At 42.7% G+C, this 27,668-nt stretch overlaps 1 protein-coding gene across 7 annotated transcripts in view; it reads right to left on the reverse strand.

The window, feature by feature from the left end:
• Positions 1-27,668, reverse strand: part of plppr2a (phospholipid phosphatase related 2a) — a 181,264-nt gene that overhangs the window by 31,401 nt on the left and 122,195 nt on the right. For 6 of the 7 annotated variants that reach the window (XM_050069018.1, XM_050069017.1, XM_050069015.1 and 3 more), the window contains one exon: positions 6,243-6,431. In XM_050069018.1, coding sequence (XP_049924975.1) covers positions 6,243-6,431 — 189 coding nt within the window. Of the gene's footprint in view, positions 1-6,242; positions 6,447-27,668 lie in introns of those variants that run through there. The other variant, XM_050069020.1, reaches the window with a different exon arrangement.

Raw genomic sequence — 27,668 nt, forward strand, 5'->3', positions numbered from 1 at the left:
GCATCCTCCCATGACCCTCTACCACTGTGCCAAATTTCACATGGATTGACCAAGTCAGTGAGGAGAAAAACGTGGAACAGACACACACAGAGTTTTCATCATTATATAATAAGATTGTGGACCAGTGTGACAGGAGTCACGCCTCTTCTTGTAATTCGAGTCACATATTCTTCTCCTGCCCTGGACTAAATAAATTCTGGACTGATTTTTTTTTATACAGTCAGAAATATTAGCCTTTACTTTCCCTTTAGCCGAGACGTCACATTTTACTCCTGTTGAGTTCAAGAAGTCTGAGAAAACAAGTTTAATCAAGCTTACATTGAGGTCAACTACCAACAGGACTTTGTACCGACTGACTCTTTGAATCGTACACCTTTACACACACTTGACCTCCATGCCAAATATCAGCATCCTAGGGCAAAATCTGTGCCTGCCAATCAGTGGGGAAAGCTGCTGGCTGCAGCTCGAAAAAGGGCAAAACATGTACATAAAGAGAATGAATACTGGGTACTGTGACCATGCTCAGGCCTGACATGGTTCTGGTGTCAGAATCATCAAGGCAGGTGGTCCTGCTGCACCCTGGGAAGATTCAGAGGAAGAACGACAAGTACGAGGAGCTCTCAGGCGAATGCTGAAGCAATGGATGGAAGACCTAATGCTACCGCATGAAAGTCGACTGCTGAGGATCTGCTGGCCAGTCGCTCTACAGGACCCTCAAGTTACTGGGGATCAGAGGACCGCACAGCTAGAGAGCCATCAGGAACATCACTGATGCTGCTGAGAGGGCATCAAGATGGCTGTGTAAAATCACTGGACGTAAAAATAAAGAAATAAATCCATATTAGTCTCTCTGTACATATATAACAAAATAAAGTGCAAAGTGAAAACGCATAACTCTAGTAAATACACTACACACACACAAGATACTCCAAAGTAAACTTCAAAGAGACAGACCTTTCTATCAGGTCAATAAACCTTGTACCTAAGTGCCTCCAGCTTTTGTTTACCTCTGCTTGAAATCAAGGACCTGCTGTTTCAAAAGCGACCATGAATTTTCAGAGGTAAACTGCCACAGTTATCACTATAAACAGAAAGCTTGATGGGCGTAGCAACAATAACTACAGGCAGCAGGATTAGCAAACGTCAGTCAGCAGTGTTCATGGTGGAGAGCAGGTGAGGGATCGTGTCCTTGTCACTGTAGCTATGGATACTAATTACTCAGGACTCTCGAATTTGAGTTTGTTGCCGTATAAAAAGAGACTCTGAATAATGTAAGTATCTCCCCATATCTCTTGTTACACTGCAGGAGGAATATACACATCCAGCAAAGTTATAAAAAGGCACATGTACACACACACTACAAATGTGACTAACGGACTGAGGTGAGAAGATGTCAGCTCCCTAATCTTGTGTTTCGGTCTCTAAGCAGTGGATTGGCTCCTTGTGCTGAAACTTCAAAAGGTGATTGATGATTTTAATTAGATGTTGGGGCCCTGCTGGGAGCTGTCAGAGAGACTTGAGTGCCCTCTTTTGGGCTTGGAGGACTCTGGCACTGACCCAAATATTTGTCTGGCTGATACCTTCAGTGACTCGGCCAGGCGGGGTCTCTGTATTCAGCGCTATAAAGACAGAGTTGAAAGATCCAAAGCTCTTACCTGAGACCATATAAAAGCTCACAACTCTTTTTGTATTAAAGACGTCCGGCTTTTGTGCTGTGCAGCCACTTTATCACCGAACTGGAGGCTCTGATTTGCTGCAGCAGCACTGGATAAAAAGAGATCAGGCTCCTCGGGAACCAGAGGCAAATGGCAAAGTGTATTTGAAGCAGACTGGTGCTATCGCAGGGAGTTACTGCTGCGATTTACCTTGCTGCTTGTTACACACACACACACACACACACACACACACACACACACACACACACACACACTGCAAAGCCTCTGTCAGCACAGGTTAGGGCAGACTAGCTGGTGTAAGTAATGTGCTCTGACCCAGATCAACTTCTAAAGTCACTTAGCCTCAGATAGGGCAGCTTTAAAGGTCTGCTGGCTCTGGATTAGTGTAGCTTTGCACAAAAGTGTACAACTGCTGAATATATCAGTGAGATAAACATTAATGAAGCGATGGTGCAGGTTTTTAATTTAACTGTAAGAAATGAAACCACATTATCAGGATGGACGGTGCACTGAGTCCAGTATCTAATTGTTGTATTAGTAATTTCTTGGAACCCTCCCCTGAGACACAGACTTGCTGCTCTCTGCATGAAACCAACAAGACCTCAAAATTAAAAGCAAAAATACACCTTTGTCCGAGCCCTCGAACAAAGACACACAGCAGCACCGTCTGATCCGATGCCTCCGTCTGCAGCACAACATCATCTGTGAGTGCCTTCAAAAACCGTCACAGCTGCAAAATAAATCTGTTTTATGATGTGACCAGGGTTGGAAATTAACTTTTTTGTCCATCTGCCACTGCGGCTGGCGGGATCCAAAATCTTCCTGCGACTCAGTAGATTACCATTGTGATTTTTTGGCTGGAGAGTGAAGCTAATCCAGCAGCCATTTGAATATTTTATCAGCATTTGGCTGGTAGCTGGTGTCTGGTGCTAATTTCCAACCCTGGATGTGAAAATGCTATGTTAGGGTTTAGTTCAGCTTAAGCACAAACATGACCTGGTTAGACGGGAAACACGGTGGTTTGGGTTAAAGTAAGTACTTTGTCAAGGTTAGGGGATCATTATGGTCATGCTCACAGCAACACACTCTCACTCTGACCTCGTCACATATTGACGTTTGGTCATGGACTTTCCACGTCCTCATACAACATGCAAGGTACCCTGGGTGTGTTGGTTGTTGATATTCTGGGATGCTGTGTCAAGTTCTCCTCTTTCAAGATACACTTCACAAATTGAAGTTTCACTACACCGAAGCTATCTCCAGAGGAATGCAGCAAGCTAAGCTACGAGGAAATGGAAAAAGTAGCTCACTACTTGCAAAGCTACTTTTATTTTCTTTTTAACTTCATGTTAAATCAGTGTTCCTTTTCCTTTGTGACATTTGAACATGTTCTCCAATAACATGACATCATCAGTCCCTTTCCCTCCTCCTCCTAAATGCATGTCTCTGTCTCGGCCTCTTCCAGTCGGCTCTCTGGCTCTGTCACAAATTCAAAAACAGAATTACAAAATGTATTTTTCAGTCAATAAAACCATGATAAATAAAAGACAGTAACATAAACAACTAGAAAAGCACTCGGAGAGCGCAGACCTCCGCCAAGCAGCTCGGACTTCCCGCCATTTTATTATTTTATCCACTTCGCTTTAACCGATCACCACCAAAATTTTATCATCTGTTACTTGTCCCATTATCAACCTTTCCTGAAAAAACAGACAAACAGACCAACGCCGGCGAAAACATAACCTCCTTGGCGGAGGTAATGAAAATAACAGACTGAAATCAAAACATATCTTTTACAGCATGTCCCTATATCTCCTCTTGTCCTTCTTCAAACTGTCCTCTGTCTCTCAGCTCTTCTCTTGGACCTTGTTGTGTCCATTTCTTTTGTGTCCACTGCAAATCCTCTAAATATTTACTATATATTTACAGTCAATTGGCGAGACATGTGAGAGATGCATCAAGAAGTGCAGTGTAGCCAATCAGAGGCAGAGTAGGGCAGGTCTTACAAAGAGAAGCCAACAGCGAAGCAGCAAGCAGAATAAACTGGAGGATTAGTATGTGATGTCATACAGGAAGTGCTTCCCTCATCTACATGCTTTGGTGTGGCGCTGGTGTCAGTCACATGACTGATCCTCAGTTCTGTTATCTTGACTTTTATCCAAACGTCCGCAGAAAAAACAGACCGCTGCACTTCAGAGCTTTTCCTGGGAGAGAGCTTGGAACTTTTATGAACGCTACTGAAAAGCTATCTGGCTCAGAAAGTAGTGACGTCACCACCACGCTCCTGAGAAATGTAGTTAAAATTTGTAACATCGCTACTGTCTAACGCTGTGCACAAGTTACCTTACATCATGTACTTAGCTGACATCATGTCGTGAAGTTTCTAAACCTCACTGACTAGTTTTAAGGCTGCTGCGTTACGAGGCTGCATTCACACCAAATCAGCAGTATCAGAGTGTCACTTAAATGGCTGATTTGTAGCGAAGTGGAGGGTGGAGACCAACTATCCACAGCCAAATCTGATCCCAGCGACTGAGTATTTGTCTTCAGTGAGTTTGTTTATGTTGCCTCAAAAGATGTGTAGAATTCCTTTGGATTATTATTACTGGAGTATCTTTACTGCCACACATCTTATGTCTTTTGCTTGTTCCTGTGAGCTGCAGGCATCTTCCGGTCTGATCGCCGGTTACGTGATTGGCGACTGCAGCGTGTTGTCCCGTTGTGTTTCTCCAAAAGTTGATTCAGTTTCATAGTGATGAGCGAGTACACCATTATCTGTATCTGTATCTGTTCAGTCAACTAAATTATCTGTATCCATACTGGTAGGGGGCATGCTCTGATACAGAAATGGGTGGGGTCTAACCAGGAAGTTAGTATTTTAAAACCTGAAATTGACATGAATTGATTAGACGTTGCTTTATTTATTATTTATTGGAAAGCTATTGACAGACCAGTCTCAGAATTGAGCTTCAGACTATTTTAAATCACAAAAATAAGAGAATTACTTTATTTATTTATGTTTATTAAAGTGGCTATTGGAGTAAGAACAAAGTATGAATATAAACTTAAACGCGAGCGGCACGGTGGTGCAGTGGTTAGCACTGTCACCTCAAAGCAAGATGGTTTCTGGTCTGAACCCAGGGTGGGGGAGCCCTTCTGTGTGGAGTTTGCATGTTCTCCCCGTGTCAGCGTGGGTTTCTTCCAGGTGCTCCAGCTTCCTCCCACAGTCCAAAGACATGCAGGTTAACTGGTGACTCTAAATTGTCCGTAGGTGTGAATGTGAGTGTGAATGGTTGTCTGTCTCTGTTGCAACTTTTTGCTGCAGGCATCCCCTGCATCCACGTCACCACAGCCTAGACCCACTACCCACATTCAAACAATAGGAGGTCATATTGTCTTGTGTGAAAGCAGCCTGATGTTTGTGTTTCCAGACTGGCTGCAGTGCATGTGTTCATGGTGCCTAACTGCGGCTGTTCACAACTTTAACCACGTGTTTATAACCGCAAGTGTTAGTCCGTGCGCCTGTCTCTGGTGCTCTCTGAGGTCATATGTGTGGTTTTAAGTCACTGGTAAATTACCTATTCTGGCGCTCAGGTATGAGGACGTGTTGGCTACGACCTTTCTCCTCACCATCAACTGCTGCACACAGATCTGTGTGTCTAAGTGTCAGATCCTCTTGTCTGTGCAGGAGGTGCAGGCTGTGGTTTTGTCTATGTGTGTAATCTGGTAATCAGGTTATTAGTCTGCTCTGCGTTGTGGCTGCAGGCTGGCTCTGTCTGTGGTGTCTTTTTGTGGTCTGTTGGGGATGTAAAGCTGTTGAGGTCTGTGTCTGTGCTCCCAGTCAGTGCCAGGTGTTATGCATTTCACGCTCACTGCCTTGCGTCTCACTTGGGGTTCGAGCGCTAACCTCACACACACACATGCGTCACACACACACAAAAACCCAGAGCAAGCCCCCTCCTCCAAATTGTCTTCCTTTGTGCTCATTGTCTCGTCTTCTCACCTATCATCTTGAGTATTTTTTTTTTTTTTCAGTAAGCATCTGCTGCCTGCCATTATCACTCTGCCTCCACTCCAACTTCTGCACTGTTTCTTTCGGCTGCTTTCTCTACTGTTTCTCTTTTTCACTGTTCTTCTGTCTGCCTCTCTTTCTCTAATGACCTGCCTGACCATTCCCATTACATCTCTGTGTGGTCCGAGTTGATTCTTGTTTCTGTTTTCCCTCCACACACACACACATGCACACACACACACACCTGCCTGTCAAGGCTGGAGGGGGTAACCTCCATGCAGCTTGCCAATCTGCTCACTTTATCAGTGGTGCAGCACACACACCAGAGATGATTCATCACAAGACTGCAACAACGCACAAATCATACAAAGTAGAAAGCAAACAACTCTCACAGCACAAACAATACAAACACCTCAACTCTGACAACTTTCTATTAAAGCTCCGTCCTTTTTCCCACACAAACACACCCACTGACACGCTTCTCTCATGCACCTCAAACACACCTCCCTCCATCTCTTGACCCTTGCTTCCACACTTATAAATACAACTCTTACCGTGAGGGTGGGGATGGCTGTGACGAGCGAGTAGATGAGCACGGGCGGGATCTTGCTGGTGTCGTCCGGACCGGGGTAGGGCTTAGAGAAGGTCTTGTCGTAGCAGAAGAAGCCCTGGATGTGCACGGGGAAGGTGTCCGTGTACTCGAAGTAGTAAGCCAGCAGCACCGTCCCAGCCATGATCACCAGCTGGAAATAGAACATTATCCCTCCGTTAGGAAGTGAGAGGACGAGAGGTGAAGCAGAGGAGGGAGAGGTGGAGGAGGAGCAGGAGGAGAGGAAGAGGGGAGAGTCAAGTCCCTGTTCCCCTCAGCCACGGGGAGATGCATAGGAAATACGGACCGAGAGAAAGGGACAGAGTTAGAGATAATACGACAAGAGAGAGAAAAGGAAATCTGCAGGAGGAGGCTTCTCTCTTCAAGAGATGAACAAAAAACTGAATAAAAGAGCTCCGCGGCGGCACAAGCAGCAAAAACAAAGAATTGCACAGGGAGCGAGGGAGAGAGATGGAGAGAGGAGAGAGATAGAGGGAGGTGGGAGGGAGGGAGAGAAAGGGGGAGCAGCCTTTACGCTGCCAGCACTCATGAAATCTACTACAGTCGAGCTGTGGGTGTATTTGCAGATACTGTGTGTAATACATGAATGTGCGTGGTGACACCATGTGCACAGGAGAGTGTGTGTTTCTCACATGTGGTTCTCACCATCAGCTGACGTCTCTGCTGAAAAGTTTAATGCCTAAAATACTTCCACTGACTTCAACACCCGTGTGTTTGTGAGCAGTGAGTATTTAACACTTAAGGAGGTGGTGTTAAATATGGAGTCTGGAGAGTCGTCCACTCTGCTCTACCTGCTCAGCACCAAATGTTAGGCGCACAAAATAAGCAACTAGCTGGTGAACATGGTGGAGCGTGAAGCTGCTAAGGAGCCAGATATTTTTCTCATGACTTGATGGAGACTCATGAATACTGGGCAAATGGACAGAAGCACAACTCTAGATGAATGCTAATGTTGCTCTGCATCTGCTGGATGTGTAAATACGCATCTGTTTGCTAACTTTGCTATATAAACTTTGAAAGTGTTGTGTCCACAGCTCTGGGGCTTCATTTATAACCACTGTGTACGCACAGAAAAGGGCTTGAAATGTGTGTACGCCACTCTCTACACATTAAATGGGATTTATAAATTAAACCTTGACGAGGAAATGTGCGGTTATTAAAGAATTAAAGTAACTCTGACCCATGCGTGCGCACATTTTGAAGACGGGAAATTGGCAGCACAGGTGGTGAGGTAGTGAACTGAAGCCAGATTGTGGAAATTACATGTGAGTATGAGCCAGAACTTTATTCATAGCACCTATCACAGCTACCATTTTAGTTTTTACATAGTTTTTATGTGTAAAATGGCTGCAGGGAACAAGAGTGTGCTGTCAGGAGCACAGAGCGACCTGGAGTCACTGCGGTACTCCTCATCCAGCACATCTTCATCATCTGCACATACGAATTGTGTAAATTAGCAAAGACGTCAGGGTGCAATTCTCATTTTTTGACACCCATCTTTAGATCTGACCTTTTTTTTTTCTATTTCTGCCTTATCTTTAGTTTGTGACCTCACTGCCCACCAAACGAGAGGCCCTGTGCTTTTTAACCTCCAGCTCACCCACAAGCACCTCGATTTCTGTGTCAGGAATATTTGTTTTTTTGTTTTTCCTTTCTGTCCTTCATTGCTATGATTTACTGTAAAGAACCACCGATCAGCCAGCTCATGTCTGTGCATCAGCATTAATGAGGTGCTTTGCATTCACCATTTAAGGTTGAGTGTGGGCGTGCAGACGGCGGGATATGAAGCTGGTCCATGTGCGGACAATTTCAGATTGATTTGAGATTTATTGCGCACAGGCAGGTTCACACATTGTTTTATCAATCAGTATATTTTTTGGCATATGTACATTTCCTTATTTGTACGTATGCAAACATTTAGTGTAGATTTTCCACAGAGTTTTATAAATGAGGCCCCTGGTTTCCACCAACTCCTCGGGAAAATATTTGGTTCTTTAGCTGGTAAAAGCTCCCGTTTGTTCACTGCATAGCTGCCAACTTCATCTGCCTGCTGTTTGATGCTGTGCAGGTATGTACAGTGAGTTTATCAGGGCTTTTCACTGAAGACAGCTGCCTGCTGCTTGAAATGAAGTTGATAACAGCGCAAAGACTAAAACAGTGAAGTCGTGGGCTGTAAAAACCAAAACAATGAGCTGAAAGAGACCAAAACTCTGAGTAGAACAGAGATAAAATCCTCTGAGAGTTCATGAATACAGATTCAACCCAAATGCAAGAATAAATGTTGGCGCTGTACATTTCTGCAAATCATGGATCTTCAAATTTGTTCATTATTATGTATCAGAGAAACATATCATATACATATCTTGGGAAAAAACAACCACATTTTCCGTGGCACTATCCCAGCTGGAAACACAGCGATGTCCCTGTACTCTACTACTTTAAGGTTTGTGTTAGAACACAACACTCGACCCAATCACATTACTATGTAGCTAGTAACGGCTAGCTTGGGCGGTATCACGATATTACGATATACGAGGGTATTAAAAAAGTCTGACAGTATTTTCAATACCATCAAAAACACAGACACTATTAACCTCTATTACCCTATTAACACTAGTAACATCTGAGGATGTTGTTGAGCTTGTAGTGCACAGCAGGTGCCACCAGAGGTCAGTCTAGTGCAGGGGTAGGCAGCCTGTGGCTCTGGAGCCACATGTGGCTCTTCAGCCTCTCTCCAGAGGCTCCCTTCCGCTTTGACCCAAAAAAAAAAAAAAAATCATATGGAAATTAATACGGGTCGGTCGTCTTCAGCCCGGTGCCTTTTCCTCTACGTTGTGAAAAATCTTAATCAGTCCGACCAGAAATCGCGATTTTGCTATCACAATAATTAACGCAAATTCAACAAAAGTCTGCAATATTTTCGGGGTCTTGCAATTTTTCAGAAGTCCCACGGTTTTTTTTGCATTTTCCGGCCGACCGGAAGTCGTTGCACATGTAACGTCATTTGAAACGTCATCAGATGCATCATCAAATGCGCTAATGACATTGCAGTCTGGCGAAACGCTCTGTATTGACATAAGAATTTGGTTTAAATGCATACAATATGTGTTGAATGTATTAGATGTTACGTTTACAGAAGATGTAGCTGACATGTTGTTGTACAGTCACATTGTCTGGTTTGAGAGCGACAATATTCACTCAGGATATTTTGCAACATTATTGAAGTCCATGTTTTGAAACTAATTAAATAAAACTAAAGAAGAGAACTATAAAAACCTGTGCAGCTATTTTTGTAATATTCAGTATGACTATTATAGCAAGTGATTACATGACTTATTTTTTTGGAGGTAGTAATTTTAAAATAAAGTAGAATTTTTTTCTCCTTTCGTGATTAGCCGCAATTTTTGTAATTTCCCGCAATTTCCCGCAAAATATCCCATAAAAATGCCGCAATTTCCATCGCAATTTTGACAAGATTGGCTGCAAATTCAACGTTTTTTCGCTGCGAGATCCTGGAGGGACTGATTAATAGCTGTGGCTACGGAAGTCTTGAGACTCCCTAGCTTTGCTCTGGATTCCAAATCCAAAAAAGGAAACATGTTAGAAAGAACAGAATTATACTGCACGTGAAGAGATTTGTTTGCTTTTACCGCCAACTCTGCCAAGTTAAAGTTCCTGATAATCATAAATAGCCCACTGCAGTGCCACCTGGTGGTTAAACATAATCATGAATAGATTTAATAGTCTGTGTCACCTTCATTGTAATGCTCAATTTGTTTAGTGGCTCTGGAAAGGTTTTTTTTTAAAATTTTTTTAATTTTTTTATTTTAATGTCATGTTACCACAGGTCGTCGGTAATACTAATGGCCAGTTCGCACGGGATAAGACAGTAAAACTACCACAAGTGGGAGGGGTAAATCCATTCACGCACTGCCGTCCCCTCCTGTCGTCATGTGCGTATGACGTTGCATTTAGTAGAGTTCGAGTAATATTCGAATTTATTATTTTTTTATTTTATTTTATTTATTTATTTTTTTACAAAAAAGCACAAAAAATAAGATGCTTTTTGCTGACGCAATATGAACGTGACACTCGGATGAAAACACCCGTTCTGACCTCACTATAGTGCCAGGTATGACCAACTTCTGCCTCGCTATCTGAGCAATGTTTGGATACTTCAGTGCGTAGTTTTCCACCACAAGAGTGGATCCTGGTCGGCTCGTAGTGGTGTCTCATTCTGGAAACGTTTCATCTCTTCTTCAAAAAGGGTAGGCAGGGAGGCAGCAGGTGCAGCACTCTCCCTGTTTGTCTCCCCGAACAGGTCACACATCGCGGACAGTGCAGTGGGTGGTGTTGGCGCAGCGGGCTCCTCCGTCGGGGCCTCTCCCTCCGTCGCTGCGTCCCTCTCTGAGCCCAGCTTGTGTGCGAGCCATCTCCACCCGAACGGGATTCGCCGTGATATACAACATTATTGATAGTATTAATTAATTATTAATGATATTCGAATGATCAAATTTAGGTTCGAACTTATAAAAAAATATATACGTATATTCGAATATATTTCGAACTTTGAATTTTTTTTGACAGCCCTAACACACATATTTACTGCTGGTCTATTCGCACAGGATTAGTATTACCTGAGGTGATTTTCCAGGACCCTTTTACAGAAGGTAAAAGTCGCGGTAATCTTTACTGACATCGTGCGGTAATGATTACTGACATGGCACATTCGGACGGGACTAAAATCTCTGGTAATTATTACTTTACCCCACGTCCCTATGTAAAACTAATCCCGTCTGAATAGGGCTTTAATATGAAAGGGGGAAAGAGAGTGGAGATGACATACAGCAAAGAACCGCAAAAGTGCCACACACAAATACCATCATATGCTGTGTAGCCAGGTGAAGTTCTAGAAAGGTATGAAAACAAAAACAAGATACCGCACAAGCCTAAACAACACTGTGGTTAATGTGAGGATGGACCATTTATTTAGTCATTCCTTTTCTGTAACTGCTTATCCTGTTGAGGGTTGCTGCTGGCTGGAGCCTATCCCAGCTGACACTGGGTGAGAGGCAGGGTTCACCCTGGACAGGTCACCAGACTATCACAGGGCTGACACATAGAGACAGACAACCATTCACACTCACATTCACACCTACGCACAATTTAGAGTCACCAATTAACCTGCATGTCTTTGGACTGTGGGAGGAAGCCGGAGCACCCGCAGAAAAATTCTTGCACAGAAAAATATTTTTTTTACTTTCAGATTCGCTTTTTCTTCCAATGTTCTCCTGAATGAACGGATGAAATGGTGTGTGAGGACAGAGAGGAGAGGCTGAGTGTGAAAGTCTGAGGCCCTCTGGGATGTTCAGCTAAAGTCACATCACTTTGACCGAAAACGTGGCTCCACATGGCACAAACACTCGCACGTGGCATGCACTAAAACATACAGTACAAGCACTGTAAATATGTACAAGTGCAACCAAACACCCACCCACGTATCACATGCGCGCGCGCACACACACACACACACACACACACACACACACACACACACACACACACACACACACACACGTTCTATTTATTTTTTATTTATAGACTGTTTTTTTTTACTTGCTGTGTTCCTTTATTTGTATCTAATCAGCCTTCATCTGCGCCTCCCTTGAGAGAGATGTGTTTCGCTATCTGTGGTTGTCATGGTGAGGAAGTGACTGAGGAATCAGGTATATAATATTCTGTACTTTTAGTGCTTCCACATCAAAACTTAGTTGGTAGGCACCAGTCTTTTTGCGAGGCTGGTGTTCATATGACACGTTCTGACCCAACATTAAACACATATACCAGCAGGTATCGCTGTGTGTGTATTTTCTGCATGTGCATGTTGGAGGTGAGGGGTTGCATACACACCTGACGGCAGCTCTTTAGTGAGTTTGCTTTGGGCGAGAGGGGGTGTTTGATGTGTGTGACTCATGAAGCTTTCCGTTGTTTTCCAGTTTAATACCAAGGTGCTCCTCCCCTGCATTTATCCAGCGTATTGTGACTGGCTCTGACTCACACTTGTGACTGTTACACTGAAGGAACACCAGTAATTCACAACGCTGCCGTAAAATCAGCAGAACACTTTGAGTGGAGTTCAGCTGTTTTCATGCCGCCTTGATTTTCTCCCATGAAAAGGGCATTCAAGAATCCTGGAGATGTGATTTTGCCTCGAGCTCCTGCAAATCTGCAGGTCAGAGTTCATGTTGTTGAACTTTAACCTGTAAACTCACATGTCCAGCTGAGAGAAGCATTTCTTTTTTTGGTGAATCATCCTCTGTGATTCTGGATTTTTCTCACCGCCCCATTTTAGGTCACACTGTGCAGGAAACTACAAAAAGCAGCATGCACTCAAGCGTAACATAACAAAAGACTGAGTGTATTTATGCTGCTTTAATATGCTGGAAAATGGTGCTGAGCTACTTCCACAATACCAAACATGAGTCCATGTGCTTACCTCTATCAGTGGTAATACACAGATTAGCCAGCTGTTGGCTGTCCTGTCTCACCCTGACAACCTCCTTACAGACCCCTGCCCTCCTTTTAGCACCTTTTTGAACCCACTTTCACCTTTGCCCTCATTTAAACCTGCTATTAACATGAGTCTTAGGTGACCCAATCACAAGTGGGCAGCTCTGAGCCTGTCTGTTCACATCTGGCATAAGAATGTGTCTCCACATGCGTCTGGAGTAACCACACGTGATCAGATCTAACTTTCCTGCTCTGTATGCAATAAACACATACATCATTTCCGGGCATTGCTGTTGCACTTCCCACACCTAGTCTGCACGAAATTAGAAAAAGAAGAAGCAGAAGAAGAAGTTTGCAAAGACATCGGAGTGCAGGTAAATTTAAAAGAATGATAAATACAGTTTGGGTCTACTCCTTGGTGTGTTCCAGGCAAACCAAATCGTCCAAGATGTTTGATGCACTCATGTTGAAAACGATGCTGTTGGTGCACAATTGAGTACGTATTTCAGCCCACACAGAGGACATCAGCTCAACGAGCGGTGCTTCGATGTGGTGCAGTTCTTTGTCCGACCAAGAACTTGCAAATTGTGGCAAGGTAAAATCATTTTTAATAGGAGCGATGTGTGAGCTTTATATGGCTTTGGGTATTCGGCAACAGCTACTATAAGCTGACTAGCTAGCTGCTATAAAGTGCTTTGTCTGATCGGGCTGTATGCGATCCAGACCACATCCGAATGTGGTCTGAGCGATAGGATCTCAATCTCAAGACACATTGAGGATGCATTGAGTGCACTGACACCTGTAGTTAGAGCTGTCCACTCAAGACGTATGGCAATACCAACTGTGAACAGAGCTCCAGAGACTCCTGCATTCTTCCCTTTCCTTTTTTATTATCTCTTGACCTCTCATCGACAAAGAGCTGCCATTAATAGAGAAGGGTTCAGCCTTCAGAGTAAAGAACCCCTGCCTCTCTGACCTATTTAAGGATGGAGATGGAAAGACAGTTTAATAGAAGAAAACTGCAGCTTGTCAAGATGAAAGCAAATTTGGAGCTGTCACAAGGAGACACGTGGAGAATGTGCCAAGACTGACGAGTGTCTTCTTCTATCCTCAACCTTCTAAAAAGATGTCATCATCTCCCTTCGAGCCTGCCTTCATATCAGAGCTTTGAAAATATACTTAATACCTGTCAGATTATCACCACAGTTCGCCACATTATGTACTGACATAAAACAGAATCAATTTCTTTCAGATATTAGGCATAAGCTTCAGTTCCTTCCACATGCTGCGGATCCGTGCAACAAGTCCTGCAGGAAATGAGATGATTGATTTCTGAGTCAGTATGAAAAGTGCTCGTCTGGGATAAGAGGAGGGCTCATCTGGTCTTCAGGACTGATTTATTACGATGAAAAGACAGCGGTCAGCAATCTAATGCATGTACTTACAACTGATTAGACTTTATTCTACTATATTTTCTCCTCTATGACGAGTTATTATTACTTTCTGAATAAGGTTTTTCATATTAGACATGAAGAAAATATGATGCTTTCCAAAGCCCCCACAATTTCACTATGTCAACTGCATTCTTGCAAGATAAATACGCATTTTAGAGTGGTCTCCTTTGGTCTGAATTAGGGACTCATGTTGTTCCAAAGTTGTATAATTGCCTAGAGTTGGTTCGTGTTCTCACGGCAGCATTTACAAGAGGACCAGATCAAATGCCTTGTGTGAGAAAGCTGCTCTTGATTGGTCAGAATTTCCATGTGGGAAAAATCCAGGAAGTAAAGCAAACGTTGAAGAAGAGTACACTTGCAAGATAAATGTGACACTTTCTAATGTCACAATGGAGGGACAACTACGCAGGTTGATTTTAGCGCTGCTCATCGTGGACTATATTGCTGTCATTGTTCATTTTAGTCAAACCATACAGTTTGAAAACGAGGCGCGGCTCCAACTAGAAAACAATGTTTTGATGCATTGGATGTGCTGAATGTGCATATTAAGGCAGTACAGGAGGAGGTGCACATTAATAATCCTCCAGGACTGTAACATGCTCATGTTTAACCCAAACAATGTGTCATGTGACTGCAGCTGGTTCACATCCAGGTCGGAACACCTTCTCACCACAAACCAACCGCACCAGAGTTCCTTTGGAACCGGACTTATTATTCTTTGGAACACAGATTTGGTTTTAATCAGCTGCATATTTTAATTTTCAAAGTAAAGAGCTGCCATGTGTAAGGTTAGAAATCCACAGTTTTAGTGACAGAAACAACAGCTGTTCAATCATAGCTGTTATATTTTAGATTTCTCCACATGTTGGAGTGTTGACAGCGGGGTTGAAAAATGAAGCCAAAGCTTAAGTGTCAAAAACTGCAGTTCCTCTAATGGCCACTAGAAACCCGCTCCAAGAGTGAGTCCATCCCCACAGATGTTGAAATGTCCAACTTTACAGCAGAAACAAACATGTTAACAGCCTGGTAGAAAAGCCGTTTTGGTCCCTACAGCTAATTTCAACATGCATGACAACTGCACAGGAGTGAATCTTTATATAACTCACAAGCCTTAAAGTTACACTTAATTAAGCGCTTAGCCACTCTAAATGACAGGTGGGTGCCATCTGTTGACAAGTTGCTACCACAGCGCCAATGTTGCTTAGGTAACGTAACCATGGCGTGACTCCAGCTGTATCGGCGTAGCCCTAGCTGTGTCTATTTCAGTGTGTTTTCAGTTCATGAAAGTTTATTTTAATTTTGTCATCTAAAAAAGGCTTGTTCAGTGTCTGGTTGCACTAAAGAACATTACCACTGAGTCTTAACTGGCTCCTTTAGTTCAGTATGAACACGCAGGAGAAATGATGAGAAAAACATGTGAGAGGCAGAGCTTGTTTCATGTGACACAGCAAAGAAAGTCTTAAAACCTCACATCTGACAACCCGAGTCAAGGAATGTTTCCTCACTTTCATTATCTCTCTCTGAAAGGGCGCAGTATTCAGCGGGTACTCGCCCTTTGTGCACCATCACATTCCCAACGGCACCACAGGATGAGATCCTGCCCTTTCTCAGATGACAGTCCAGTTTTACCTGATATCTACATGTATGACGATAGAAATGCCACCGTGTGTTTCCCTCTCAACTGCTCCATGTTCCTCAGTTCAAAGCCTCCGCCTCTCCTCCTTCTGTTCCTCCATTATTATTTTACCCTCTTTTGGTCTCAGTTGTTTCTTTATTCCCCACCCGCCCCGCTCCTCTTCCTCCACCTCTCTCCCTGCCCTCCAACATACAAAAATGTTTTAACTTTTGCTGAATATTTCATATCTGTGTCTCTGAATTTCAACATCAACTGTGCCCGGCCGTGGTGACTGTGACGCCGAGAGGCAGTAAGAGTTTACAACAGCCGTGACATCAAGACGACTGAAAACACGGCACAGATAGATGAGGAGCATTTTGGGAACGCTGTGGGAACGAGTCCAGGGAACAGCAACAGCCGACGGCGTGTGAAGGACCTACCACAGTGTGCTCAGCGCAGCTCTTTAAATATAACCACTCTCCCTCCCTCCTTTAACCTGGATAGAAAACCTGCCATCTCTGCACAAATCCAAACCATCCATCTTTTTCTTCATAAACAGGGACGGACAGCTTTACAAGGTTAGCCATATTTGATGAACTGTATTCATACTTTATATGATGAACGTGCACCTAAATCTGGGTGAGTGATAGATGTGTACCAGTACAGCAGAGAGGCTGAGGTAATACTTTGTGCATTTTTAGCCACGTATAATTCTGTTTTAAATCTACATATTCATACTGTACACGTGATATTTATTATAAACACAGAAAATGTGTTGGAGTTGATTTTGACAATGAAAAGACATTAGAAACAAGCTTTGGACATGCACAGTGGTTGACAGGTTTTCATGAGATGACTACTGAACTGTTATTTAACACTACATTTCAGACAACTCCAAACTCGACAATCTGACCTCTTACACGAAAAAGTAAAATGGAAGACCACTAAAAGTCGGAATTCCTACTTGTAAACTTGGGAAAATCTATCTACCCCGACTTCATGAAGAAGCAGTTGTCTGATGTTAAACAACACAGGCTGTTTTCATGCACTGTTAGTATGTCAAGTAATACACCAGAATTCGTACATAACCCACGTAATCATGAGCCAGTGATTCATATATAACCCATGTAATTACAAAAGCTACGATCATGTGACCAAGCACTGACGAGAGTAAAGAAGGAAGTAGTATGAAGAATGAAATGAGGTCGTGGATGGCTAAAACAGACATCTTTCCCTGAGGAGGCCGATGTTTGTGTTCCGTGTGAAACCAAGTGAGCTTTGAGTTATTTTAACGTTGTCAGATTATGCTAAGTGGACAACTTAACATTAAGTACGGAACTTTAATTTCCTGAAAAGAAAACCTATGTAACTTTACTTTAGGTATGTAACGTAACAACACCCAACGATGTTTCTTTTCCTAAACATAAATCTAAGAACTTTACTTTCCTAAATCTAACTTACGTAACTCTAATTTCCTGAACATAATCTTCGTAACTTTAGATTAGGTACGTAACGTGCTGACACTCAACCATGTTTCTTTTCCTAAACATAAATCTACGAACTTTACATTCCTAAGTCTAACCTACGTAACTCTAATTTCCTGAACATAATCTTCGTAACTTTAGATTAGGTACGTAACGTGATGACACTCAACCATGTTCCTTTTTCTAAACATAAATCTACGAACTTTACTTTCCTAAGTCTAACCTACGTAACTCTAATTTCCTGAACGTAATCTTCGTAACTTTAGATTAGGTACGTAACGTGATGACGCTCAACCATGTTCCTTTTTCTAAACATAAATCTACGAACTTTACTTTCCTAAGTCTAACCTACGTAACTCTAATACCCTAAACATAACCTACGTAACTTTACGCTAAGTCATAACTTTACATTAAGTACATAATGTGATGATGCCCAACCAAGTTCGTTTTCCCTAAACCTAACCTACGTAACTCTAATTTCCTGAACGTAATGTTGGTAACTTCAGGTTACGTACGTAACGTGACGACACCCTTGTTTCTTTTCCTAACCCTAACCTACGTAACTTTACTTTCCTAAGCCTAACCTACATAACTTTACTTTACTACCTATGTAACAATGCCAAATGCCAAACTATGTTTACTTTCCTAAAGGGGTTAGCTTTATATTGAGTACGTAATATAATGACGCTGAACTATGTTTGTTTTCGTCAACATATAACTTGTTCTGCATGTAAACTGATGTCAAAACACACTGCAAATGGTATTACGCAGCTGGCTACAATAAACAATCTCTAAAAGTTATCTTATCTAAAAAATTAAAAATGCCTCAGTTTTGTTTATATGTGCAATGAGGCCGATTAGAGTTCTGTTGTTCGTACACTTACTAAACAATCATTAGTTTGCCAGGGTTAGCCATGTTTTTGGGTTTTTTTTTTTTTTTTTTTTTGACTGGAACGCAGCTTAAGTCTGACTAAAATGTTCATCTGACATCTAGCCAGCACAGCACATACAGTACAGCAGTCTGAAGCCCAAATGCTACCTTCTGCTGTGTGTGTCTCCAAGTGTCCAAGCACCAAACAATTTCTTTTCATGTCACCACTGCAACTATTATTGTTTTCATAGGGCACCATTAACACAGCACAGCGCTCCTGTCTTCATTAGCAGTTTCACTTTGATTAGCCACAAAGGTGAGCCTTCCTGCGGGCAACATGGAGGCCAAGTAACCACAGCAGGGCTGCCCATGAAGGCAGCTCATCTGTTAAGCTCATGGATGTATGATGAGCACTGGAGACTGCGTTACAAGATGGCCCCCAAATAATTCTTATGAAAGCTGCTTCTCAATATCACATATGGTGAAAAGGCTCCAGGCTCAAAGTAAGCACTTATACAATATTGTGATAATGATGTTTACCCTGATATTTCTAATAATTATCTAAAAAGGAAAATTTGATAGCTGCATATCTCACGTTCACTCGACCTGAATGTTGTCACCTGGTCATGTCTGCAAAGGACAACGCAGGCACACTAAATGTATTATAGAGTGAACCGTACACACCTACAGGCTAATGAAGGCATCAAAATGCTATTAAATGTTTTAGTTCCATAGCTTAGGTGACATACAAGAGACAGATTAAAAAAGAACTGTTACATGCATTGTCTGTTTCCAAAATACACTTCTGTTTTCACAGGAAATGTACAGTTTGCATACAGTCTCTTTCAAAATATGCATCAATATGGTAAACATAAATATGCTGGTAGACTTAGTCTTACACCAGTGTTATTGCTAAAGTTGGTGTCTCTCAAAATTAAAGACTACAATACCCAGACACCACAGGTGAAAGGAAACCGGGACGGTCCACCACTACTAAAAGATTCAGTCCCAGAGCGTAGTACGGAGAGGGGACAGCAGCTGCCTAACTAAACAAGTTCACTAAAGTTGAAAAGATAATCAGAGACTCAAACTTCCCAGATCAAAAGTTCGTAAGTGAAACACAAAGGATGCCTCTTACCAAGTGTAGTGAGACAGACAACGAGCCACAAACTAATTTTCATCTTAATGAGCCGTCCACCGTGCTCAGGGACCGTCTGCACACTTAAGAGATACAACAAAATATTCAATAACTTCACTTTCATCACGTCCCCAAAAACCACTTCACACATTAATGGTCTCGATCAGGTTTTACTACAACACTTAGTTTGGGGGAAAAAAGGCTTTTGTATAATTTTAGTGAATATTTATTGGGAAAAATATTCAGTAACTTTGCTCTTATTAAGTGTAGTGTCCCCAAAATCACTTTACACATCAGTGGTCTCCAACACTTAATTTGGGAAAATGTGCTTTTGCATAATGTGGGAGAGTTTTCATTGGAAAATGTGTTCTCTGTTATACAGTGTAGTGTCCCCAAATATTCAGTAACTTCACTCTGTTTTTTTTTTATGTGCCTAAAATTCAAAGACCGAGACTAAACTGTTCAGTTGATGTCGATGAATTAAGTTGTAATTTTCTCCTCATTTAACATGATTCTGAAAGTTTGGTAAAGATTCAGAAATTCAGAAATTACAGACCGAATCACAATGTCACGTCACGGTGATTCGGTCTGTTCTGTGATACTTAGTCCATTTAAAGAAATCATTTGCTGCACATGTAAAATGTTTCTAATATCTTGCTTTAAAAATCTTAGAGCTTGTGTTCAGGGACACATGAAGCTGGGGGCAGGAGGAGGACAATATGAAGCGATGAAGGTTGAGGTAGGAGTACCAGCAATAAGTTCAACCTACGTTCAGCCCTGCCAGAGACCCATCTGCTTTTTCTTGCAAAAAGGATTCTGCCCTTCATCCTGGCATCAATCAGTGCTTTCTGTTTTGTTGTTTACTGAAGAGAGTAAACATTTGGAAAGTGGATTTTCCCATTAGCCTCTCAGTAACTCCACTTACAACCACAATTACATAGAGGTTCAGCTCAGTTTGTGCTGGAGGTACACTGCCCTCTTCCTGTTTGGTGCTGTAAATAAATCACACTGTCATAAAGTTTAAACCAGAGGCACAAACTCTGCAGAGCAGCCACCAGCTTTCTCAATGATAATCTTATTTGATCATACTTGAAATAAAGATAAAAAATGATTTATCATTCATGCTAAAATGTGACATTTTGCACTTTTATCAGATAGATCTCCGCAGAATATAAAACAAAGCTCTAACAAGGGCTCTGTCCGTCCATCTGTCCATCTGTCCATCTGTGTCGTTTGCTCTCTCTATCGCTTTCTCTGGAGGTCCAGTCGTATCCCTCGGCGCTGTTAAAGCCATGTTCCCTGAAAGAGCAGTTTTGTGTTTTACGGACGGAGGATTTAGAGCAGAAGGACGGCGAGGCACAGGGGTCCACCGTCAGACACATGCTGTCCATTAAGAGGCCTGCCATCAACACACGCTACACTGCACCTGGCCAGCATGACGGGGGTCCTGGGGGAGGAGGATGAAGCCCCGAGGAGATGTAAAGAGGAGGGGATTGTTAAAGGATGGAGGAGGGAGGAAAGAGGAGATGAGAAAGACTGAAAAAGGGAGAAAATCAGAGACAGAGGACGGACAGAAAGAGGCGAGAGTGACAAGGCAATACAAAGAGAGAGGAGGGGGAAGGAGACAGGGTGTAATTGTGTGGTGGAGGTAAAAGACGACAGAAGAGGGGTGAAAGGGAACAGGTGCAAAGCTCTGGGTGGTGGCCCAAAAACTTTACCACCTCCTCCTCTGCTCCATTTTCCTCGTGTCCTCTTTTCCTGACTTATTTCTACTCAGGCTTCTCTCCATATCCACAGTGCTGACTGCATCACAGGTGACTGTGATTCACTCTGGTTCAATGTGAAAATAAAGTAAGACACCATTCCTGCTCAGTTAGCGAAGGCAAGCTTGTAGCTCTCTGTTGTTTGTGTGTAAGTGTGTGTGTGTGTTTTTGGCCGCTCCCTGCGTGTCTCTATGACTGACTGTAGAGTGGTTATGGGTAGTTGTGTAATGTTGAACCACCCTGATGATCTCTGGTGGTTTGAGCTGAGTGTAAGTGCATTCAGCATTTCCTCTATTTTTGGAGCAGCTTTGACACAGCTTGATTTGATTCCACATTTTTTGCTGGTTTGTGCCACTTCAACTGAACTGAAACTGAAGTGAAGAAACGACACTGTGGTTTTTTAATTGGCTGTTGGAGGAGTGGTGAGGACCAGGGCACACTTCTTAAGTTTTGTTTTTTCCGGCAACTTAAAATCAAAGTTTATTTAGTGGGATTTCTTATGTCGAAATTATAAGGGACAGAGGTAAAGTGTTTTTTACCTTCTGTGAATATAGTCCAACTAATCTTATTTCCATGTACAGTATGTTGCTTATTTTGTATAATTCTGTGTTAACGCCTTCGTTGGATAGGGGGCGCTGAACCACCTTTTTAAACAGAAATAACACCGCAACATTTAGAAATGCAATACCTGAACTATGCATGATGAAGGGACATTATTCACCCCAAAAAATAAAGGTTCACAGAGTGTCGGTTTAGCTGTCACTATTTCAGCAGTCAATGTTTTGGTAACTGGTAAATGAACGACACTTGTATAGCACCTTTCTAGTCTTGCAACCACTCAGAGCACTTTTACACTACATGTCACATTCACCCATTCACACACACATTCACACACACTGGTGGCCAAGGCTGTCATACATGGTGCCACTTCCTGCTCAGTAACCATTCTCACACTCTCACACACCGATGGAACAGACATCAGGAGCAGTTTGGGGTTCAGTATCTTGCCCCAGGATACTTTGACATGAGGACTAGAGGAGCTGGGGATCGAACCACCTATCGTCTGATTAGTGGATGACCTGCTTTACCCACAGCCACCCCTAACTACCTCTGACCTTGGTCGCCGAAGGGGTCGTACATATGCTGTGTTTTTTGCGCCCTCAAATTGATTGTTTTGTTTCTGATTTATTGTTTCTGAAAGAAACTGAGTTAAACTTTTGGAACGCAGCAGCGTGCACCGCATGTCATGTGACAAGGAACAACCAATCACAGCCGACAAATATCTTTCCCTTCGTCCTTATATCAGTCTGTGATAAATATGGAAAAGTTGATCATGTTAGTGCAGGGCTGCCAGAGATTTATATCTGTTCCACAGACAATAGGCCTGTACAAAAACAGCTCCTGGAAGAAGATCAGCTCTGCACTCAGGATTTCAGGTCAACAGGCTATGATACAGCGCTTGTTGAGGTTGCTTACCAACCTCAGACACAACCTGCCACCATGCTCCTCAAAGCTGGCACAGAAAAGACACAATAGCAGCACCCAGTGCCTGACCTCGCGAGCATGTGTACGGCCCCAAATAAAGTCTTAATCACTAAAAGACCTTCTAACAATTGGATATTCAGTTTTCCACAAGTACATCTTGTTGAAATGTTTTTTTGCCTGCCAAAATTAGCATTAGCACAGTTAAACATATCTGTAAATGTACTGTGCTAACTACGCTAGCAGCTAGTGTTAGGGTTATCTCCACCCTCCTCTCCAAATATGATCATATCTTGCTCCAAAAATACAAGATGGCGACAACAGAAATGCCACAGACAAGCTTCAAAATGGGAGGTCACAAAGTAACGGGTCCATGTCATTGGTCCGACAGCCCATTGGTCCGACGTCCCATTAGTCCGACTGTCCGTGGTGCTAAACGGCTCCCGGCGGGCGTATTTCTGCCTTGATGGTGCGCCGCGACCGGCTCTGGGTCAGCTGGGAAAGGCTTGAGGCGGAGCAGGCTCACGGCTTATGTGTTTGTCACTTTCTTTTCTTCATTTTAACCCACACCATGATCTTTTCCTGACCCTAACCAAGTGGTTTATGTGCCTAAACCTAACCAGACCTTAACCACAGGGCATCATGATGATTTCGGAACGGACTTCGGAACAATGGGTTTAATATGGTCGGAACAATGGGATGTACATATTTAGCGTACAGACATGAGAGTAGCATCAATCTTCTAATCTAACCCTCAGCAAACGAGCATATTTCTCAAAATGTCCTTTAATTAAATGTGTGTGCTGGCAGATCAAGAAACAGTCATATGAATTATACATATACATATTATACTACATGTCCTGTGTGTAGCGTGTATTTATTTGTGTTTACTGCAGCTTTTCTGCTTCATCTGTTGTGCAGTCAACACTACCACCATAAACATGACATGAATTACGCTCAAGAATAAAGTCCTTCAGTATTAAAGCAGAGACACTCCACGCTCCGACAAACTGCACACTACAACAACATGATTAATTATTAACCAACCTGTGTGTCTCTGGTTTCCTCTGCTACATATTCCAGAAAAAAACATGTTTGATCTTAGTAGTACTGTGACCTCGCCATGTTGTATAGTGAGCTGGATTCTGTTTGCTCCACCAGGTTTGAAGCCAAAATCCTCCTACCAACCATCACTTTGCCAGAACCACCACCAACCCCGCCCACACACACACACACACACACACACACACACACACACACAGTGTACACCCACTCCCACTTCCTGTGTCTTCTCTACCTTCCATTACACAGAGGCAAAGCCCCGACACGGTTCTACAAACAGGAAACTTCTGTCGTCCTAATGTGGGTTATTTTGTGTGAACTGGAAACTGACAGGCGGTCAGTGCTAATTACAGCTTCGCAGCAGGAGCTGGAATAGCTCAGTGGTCTGTGCCGATCTCTAATCTGTCATTCTAAATACAAGAGAGGCTCCCTGCTGAGGCTTGGACTGAGCAGACTGGGAGACAGAAACAAAACAAGGACCCAGTTCGTGAAGCAGACACGCCGTATGTCTGTGTGAATTAGCCCCAAAATTGTGAGAAATTAATTTGACAACAATGCTCAGACTGTTTCCAGTCATAGAAGTGCTCCTGTTTCATTTTGGTTCTTTTATCCCATTGTTCATCACTGTATTTATTATGCAGGCAGAGATATCCTTACCTAAAACATACAAGTGCAATCCCTCTGCAGCTGCATTAAAACCTTTGGTCAGATTAATGTTTCATACTTGTGCAGTCACTGCAGTGGAGTACAACTAAGAGTGCAAGTAAGTACAAGCTAATGATCCAGCAGGTACTCATTCATCGATCTGTAGACACTATCTTATTATTGATTTGTCTGAAATAGATCAGCTCAGAGTGGCTCACTGGAAGTTTCAAAGGCTTTAGGTTCTGCCATAGTCTGATGATACCTGATGCCACCCTTTAAATTTCATTATATGTTGCTAAAATACTGGTATGTTCTAATTGATGTTTGGCTCACCGTCCATACTATTTTGATTTTTGAACAAGGATGGAAATACAGAACCGGTTTCAGTTAAGAACCCCAAATTATCTAATCCATATGCATCATATGCCTCCGAGCGTATCGACTCCTTTTATCAATGCCGCCATGTTTTTCTGACATTTGTGATTGCGAAACAATGACGTCAAACTTATGCGTCCACACTGCTGGAAACTTGCAACAAAAAGGAGCGGTGTTGGAGAAGGAGATGTGGTCTAAAGCGTGGCTTCATCTCACAAAGAAAGATGACAACAGAGCTGCTTGTAAGTAATTTAAAGTAAGGATGGAAACACCAGCGATATGCTGAAACATCTCTCTACACAAAATGGACTTAAACACCAGAAACGCCATGTATTTGACACTCTACGCACGAATGCCTCTGCTTCCCAACCGAGCAGCACGTGATACTGAGGATAAATATCCAGCCCAATCTCATTCCGCTTTGTGATTTTGGCGTCAGACACTGACACCTTTTGTGATGGTATGATATGCCGTTGGGTGACATCAGTTTGTAACCCAGAGACCACAGCAAGAGACCTGCATGGCCGAGGTAGCAGCCAATCAACACATATTAAAATGCAACAAATACAACATGTAGAATGTACAAAGATCCACAATAAAATAACAACTAATCAAACATAGTGGTCTCTCAAGAAAAACAAGCATGTCTCTACTGCCACATTCTTTATGATGCACTTAAATTCATCAATGGCTTAGTGGATAGAGCAGGCTCCCCATGTACAAGGCTGGTGCCGCAGCGGCCCAGGTTCGAGTCCTCTCTCTCCCCCTTTCATGCTTGTCTGTCCTATCGATTAAAGGCTAAAATGCTCCCAAAAAAATCTTTAAAAATTATGATACATGATGATACACCACCAGTGATGATGTACTGTAACAAGCAGCAAAAGTCCCTATAGGGTGGGTGCTAGGGCCAGTGATGGGTCATCTGGGAGCTCGCTGTTTGCTTCCCTTATAAATATTTTTCCAAACCTAACCACGTGCTTTTGTTGACATCCCAGCATTGGTTGCAGCGTCAAGAGGATATGTAACATGTAATATATGAACGTGAAAGTCCACCGACAAAGCCGCGGGTCCATGTCATTGGTTCGACAGCTCATTGGTTCGACATCCCATTAGTCCGACTGTCCGCCGTGCTGAACGGCTCGCGGCGAGCGTATGATGCGCCGCGACCGGCTTGAGGCGGAGCAGGCTCACGGCTTATGTGTTTGTCACTTTCTTTTTCATTTTAACCCACACCATGATCTTTTCCTGACCCTAACCAAGTGGTTTTTGTGCCTAAACCTAACCAGACCTTAACCACAGGGCATCATGATGATTTCAGAACGGACTTCGGAACAATGGGTTTAATATGGTCGGAACAATGGGCTGTCGAACCAATGGGCTGTCGAACCAATGGGCAGTTCCCAAAGCGGCGATATGTGACGACTTGGAATGAGAACGTTTGATTTGATTTGACTAGTTTATTTGGTCATATTATTCCAAAAAACAATAGTCAATACAACATCTTACATATAGGCCAAACAAAGACCAAAAGGTGCAGACTGAAGCCAGGGCTTATTTTGTCTACCCTTTTAACACAATGTCAAAGACCCACTATAGTGCAAAAGAAAATATTGAGAATAGAGAATGAAAGAAACAAAAAAATAAATAAATAAAATAAAACGTTGGTCAAACTGGCCTAGTCTCGGCTTAGCAGCATCGAAATTCATCTTTACACACGTACATACAATCATCCACACACACACCAAACTAATGCATATACGCCCACCCATATATACATTGATATATACTGTACATACATACATACATATACATATGCACACATTTACACTTATATATACACATTCATACGTGCATATACACGCACACATCCATAGACATACAAACACATGATTTTGTCCATAATTTGCAACACATATATAAATATAATGTGACTATACCACTGTTTTATAATTATTTATGATCTTGCATTCATACATATTTTGAAACTCTTTAGTGAGTTACACAGTTTCATTTCACTATCAAAACTGTTCCACAGGTTCACACCTTTTACTGAGATGCATCTCTGTTTCACGTTCGTTCTTGTTTTTGTTTTCATAAACATAGATGTTGACAATGTGTTGAAATATTCTGTTCTCATATCATTAGCACCATGCAGGCAGGCTCAGCAGATTTTTTTTGACTTAGAAAACCTAAAGAAAAACAAACGCTGTTCAAATATTCTCTCATTTCATCCATTTGAGACCCAGGTAGCCAAAATGACCAGGCCCAGGATCTGACTAACCCTAACCATGCCAGATGAAATTAGCTGGGCCACGTTCGGGTGCCTGACTAAGCTGAAACTTGGCATGAATTAGCTGGCCCCATTCCAGGTGCCATCACTGGGCCGTTATCAAGAATGACCTGGTCCAGCATTGGCCCAAACTCGGCATGCCGGATGAAATTAGCTGGGCCACGTCCGGGTGCCTGACTCGGCTGAAACTCGGCATGAATGTCACCCCAGAATCGGGCCAAATCAGCTGGCCCGACTCCGGCTGCCGAGACTGCCATCACTGGGTAGCTACAGTACGCTGTTTTTCCACACAGAAAACTGATCAGGAACCAATAGGAGAGTCAATGAAGATGGGGGCTGATAAGCAGAATCAATAATGGCATTGGTTTCAATAAAATGGTATTATTTCTGAGCCTGTATGACTTTGTAATGGGATCTCTTATTGAATTTAAACAGTAATGTATAAGGTCTGGAAAACTCTGCATCTGTTGTCTGCCTCCTCCCTCCTTCTCCTCCCTCCTTCTCCTCCCTCCTTCTAACACACCATCACTCTCTCTATTGATATCTTGCTCAAATGATGACAAACAGCTACATTAAAACAATAATGTTTGGAGCCGGCTTGTGCGCCCAATCTATTCTGGTATTTTGACAGAGGAGGACGTGATTAATGGGCTTTGTGGGCTGAATAAATGGTTTCCACAT

Source organism: Epinephelus moara, chromosome 18 (genome assembly GCF_006386435.1).
Source record: "Epinephelus moara isolate mb chromosome 18, YSFRI_EMoa_1.0, whole genome shotgun sequence".
Lineage (NCBI taxonomy): Eukaryota > Metazoa > Chordata > Actinopteri > Perciformes > Serranidae > Epinephelus > Epinephelus moara.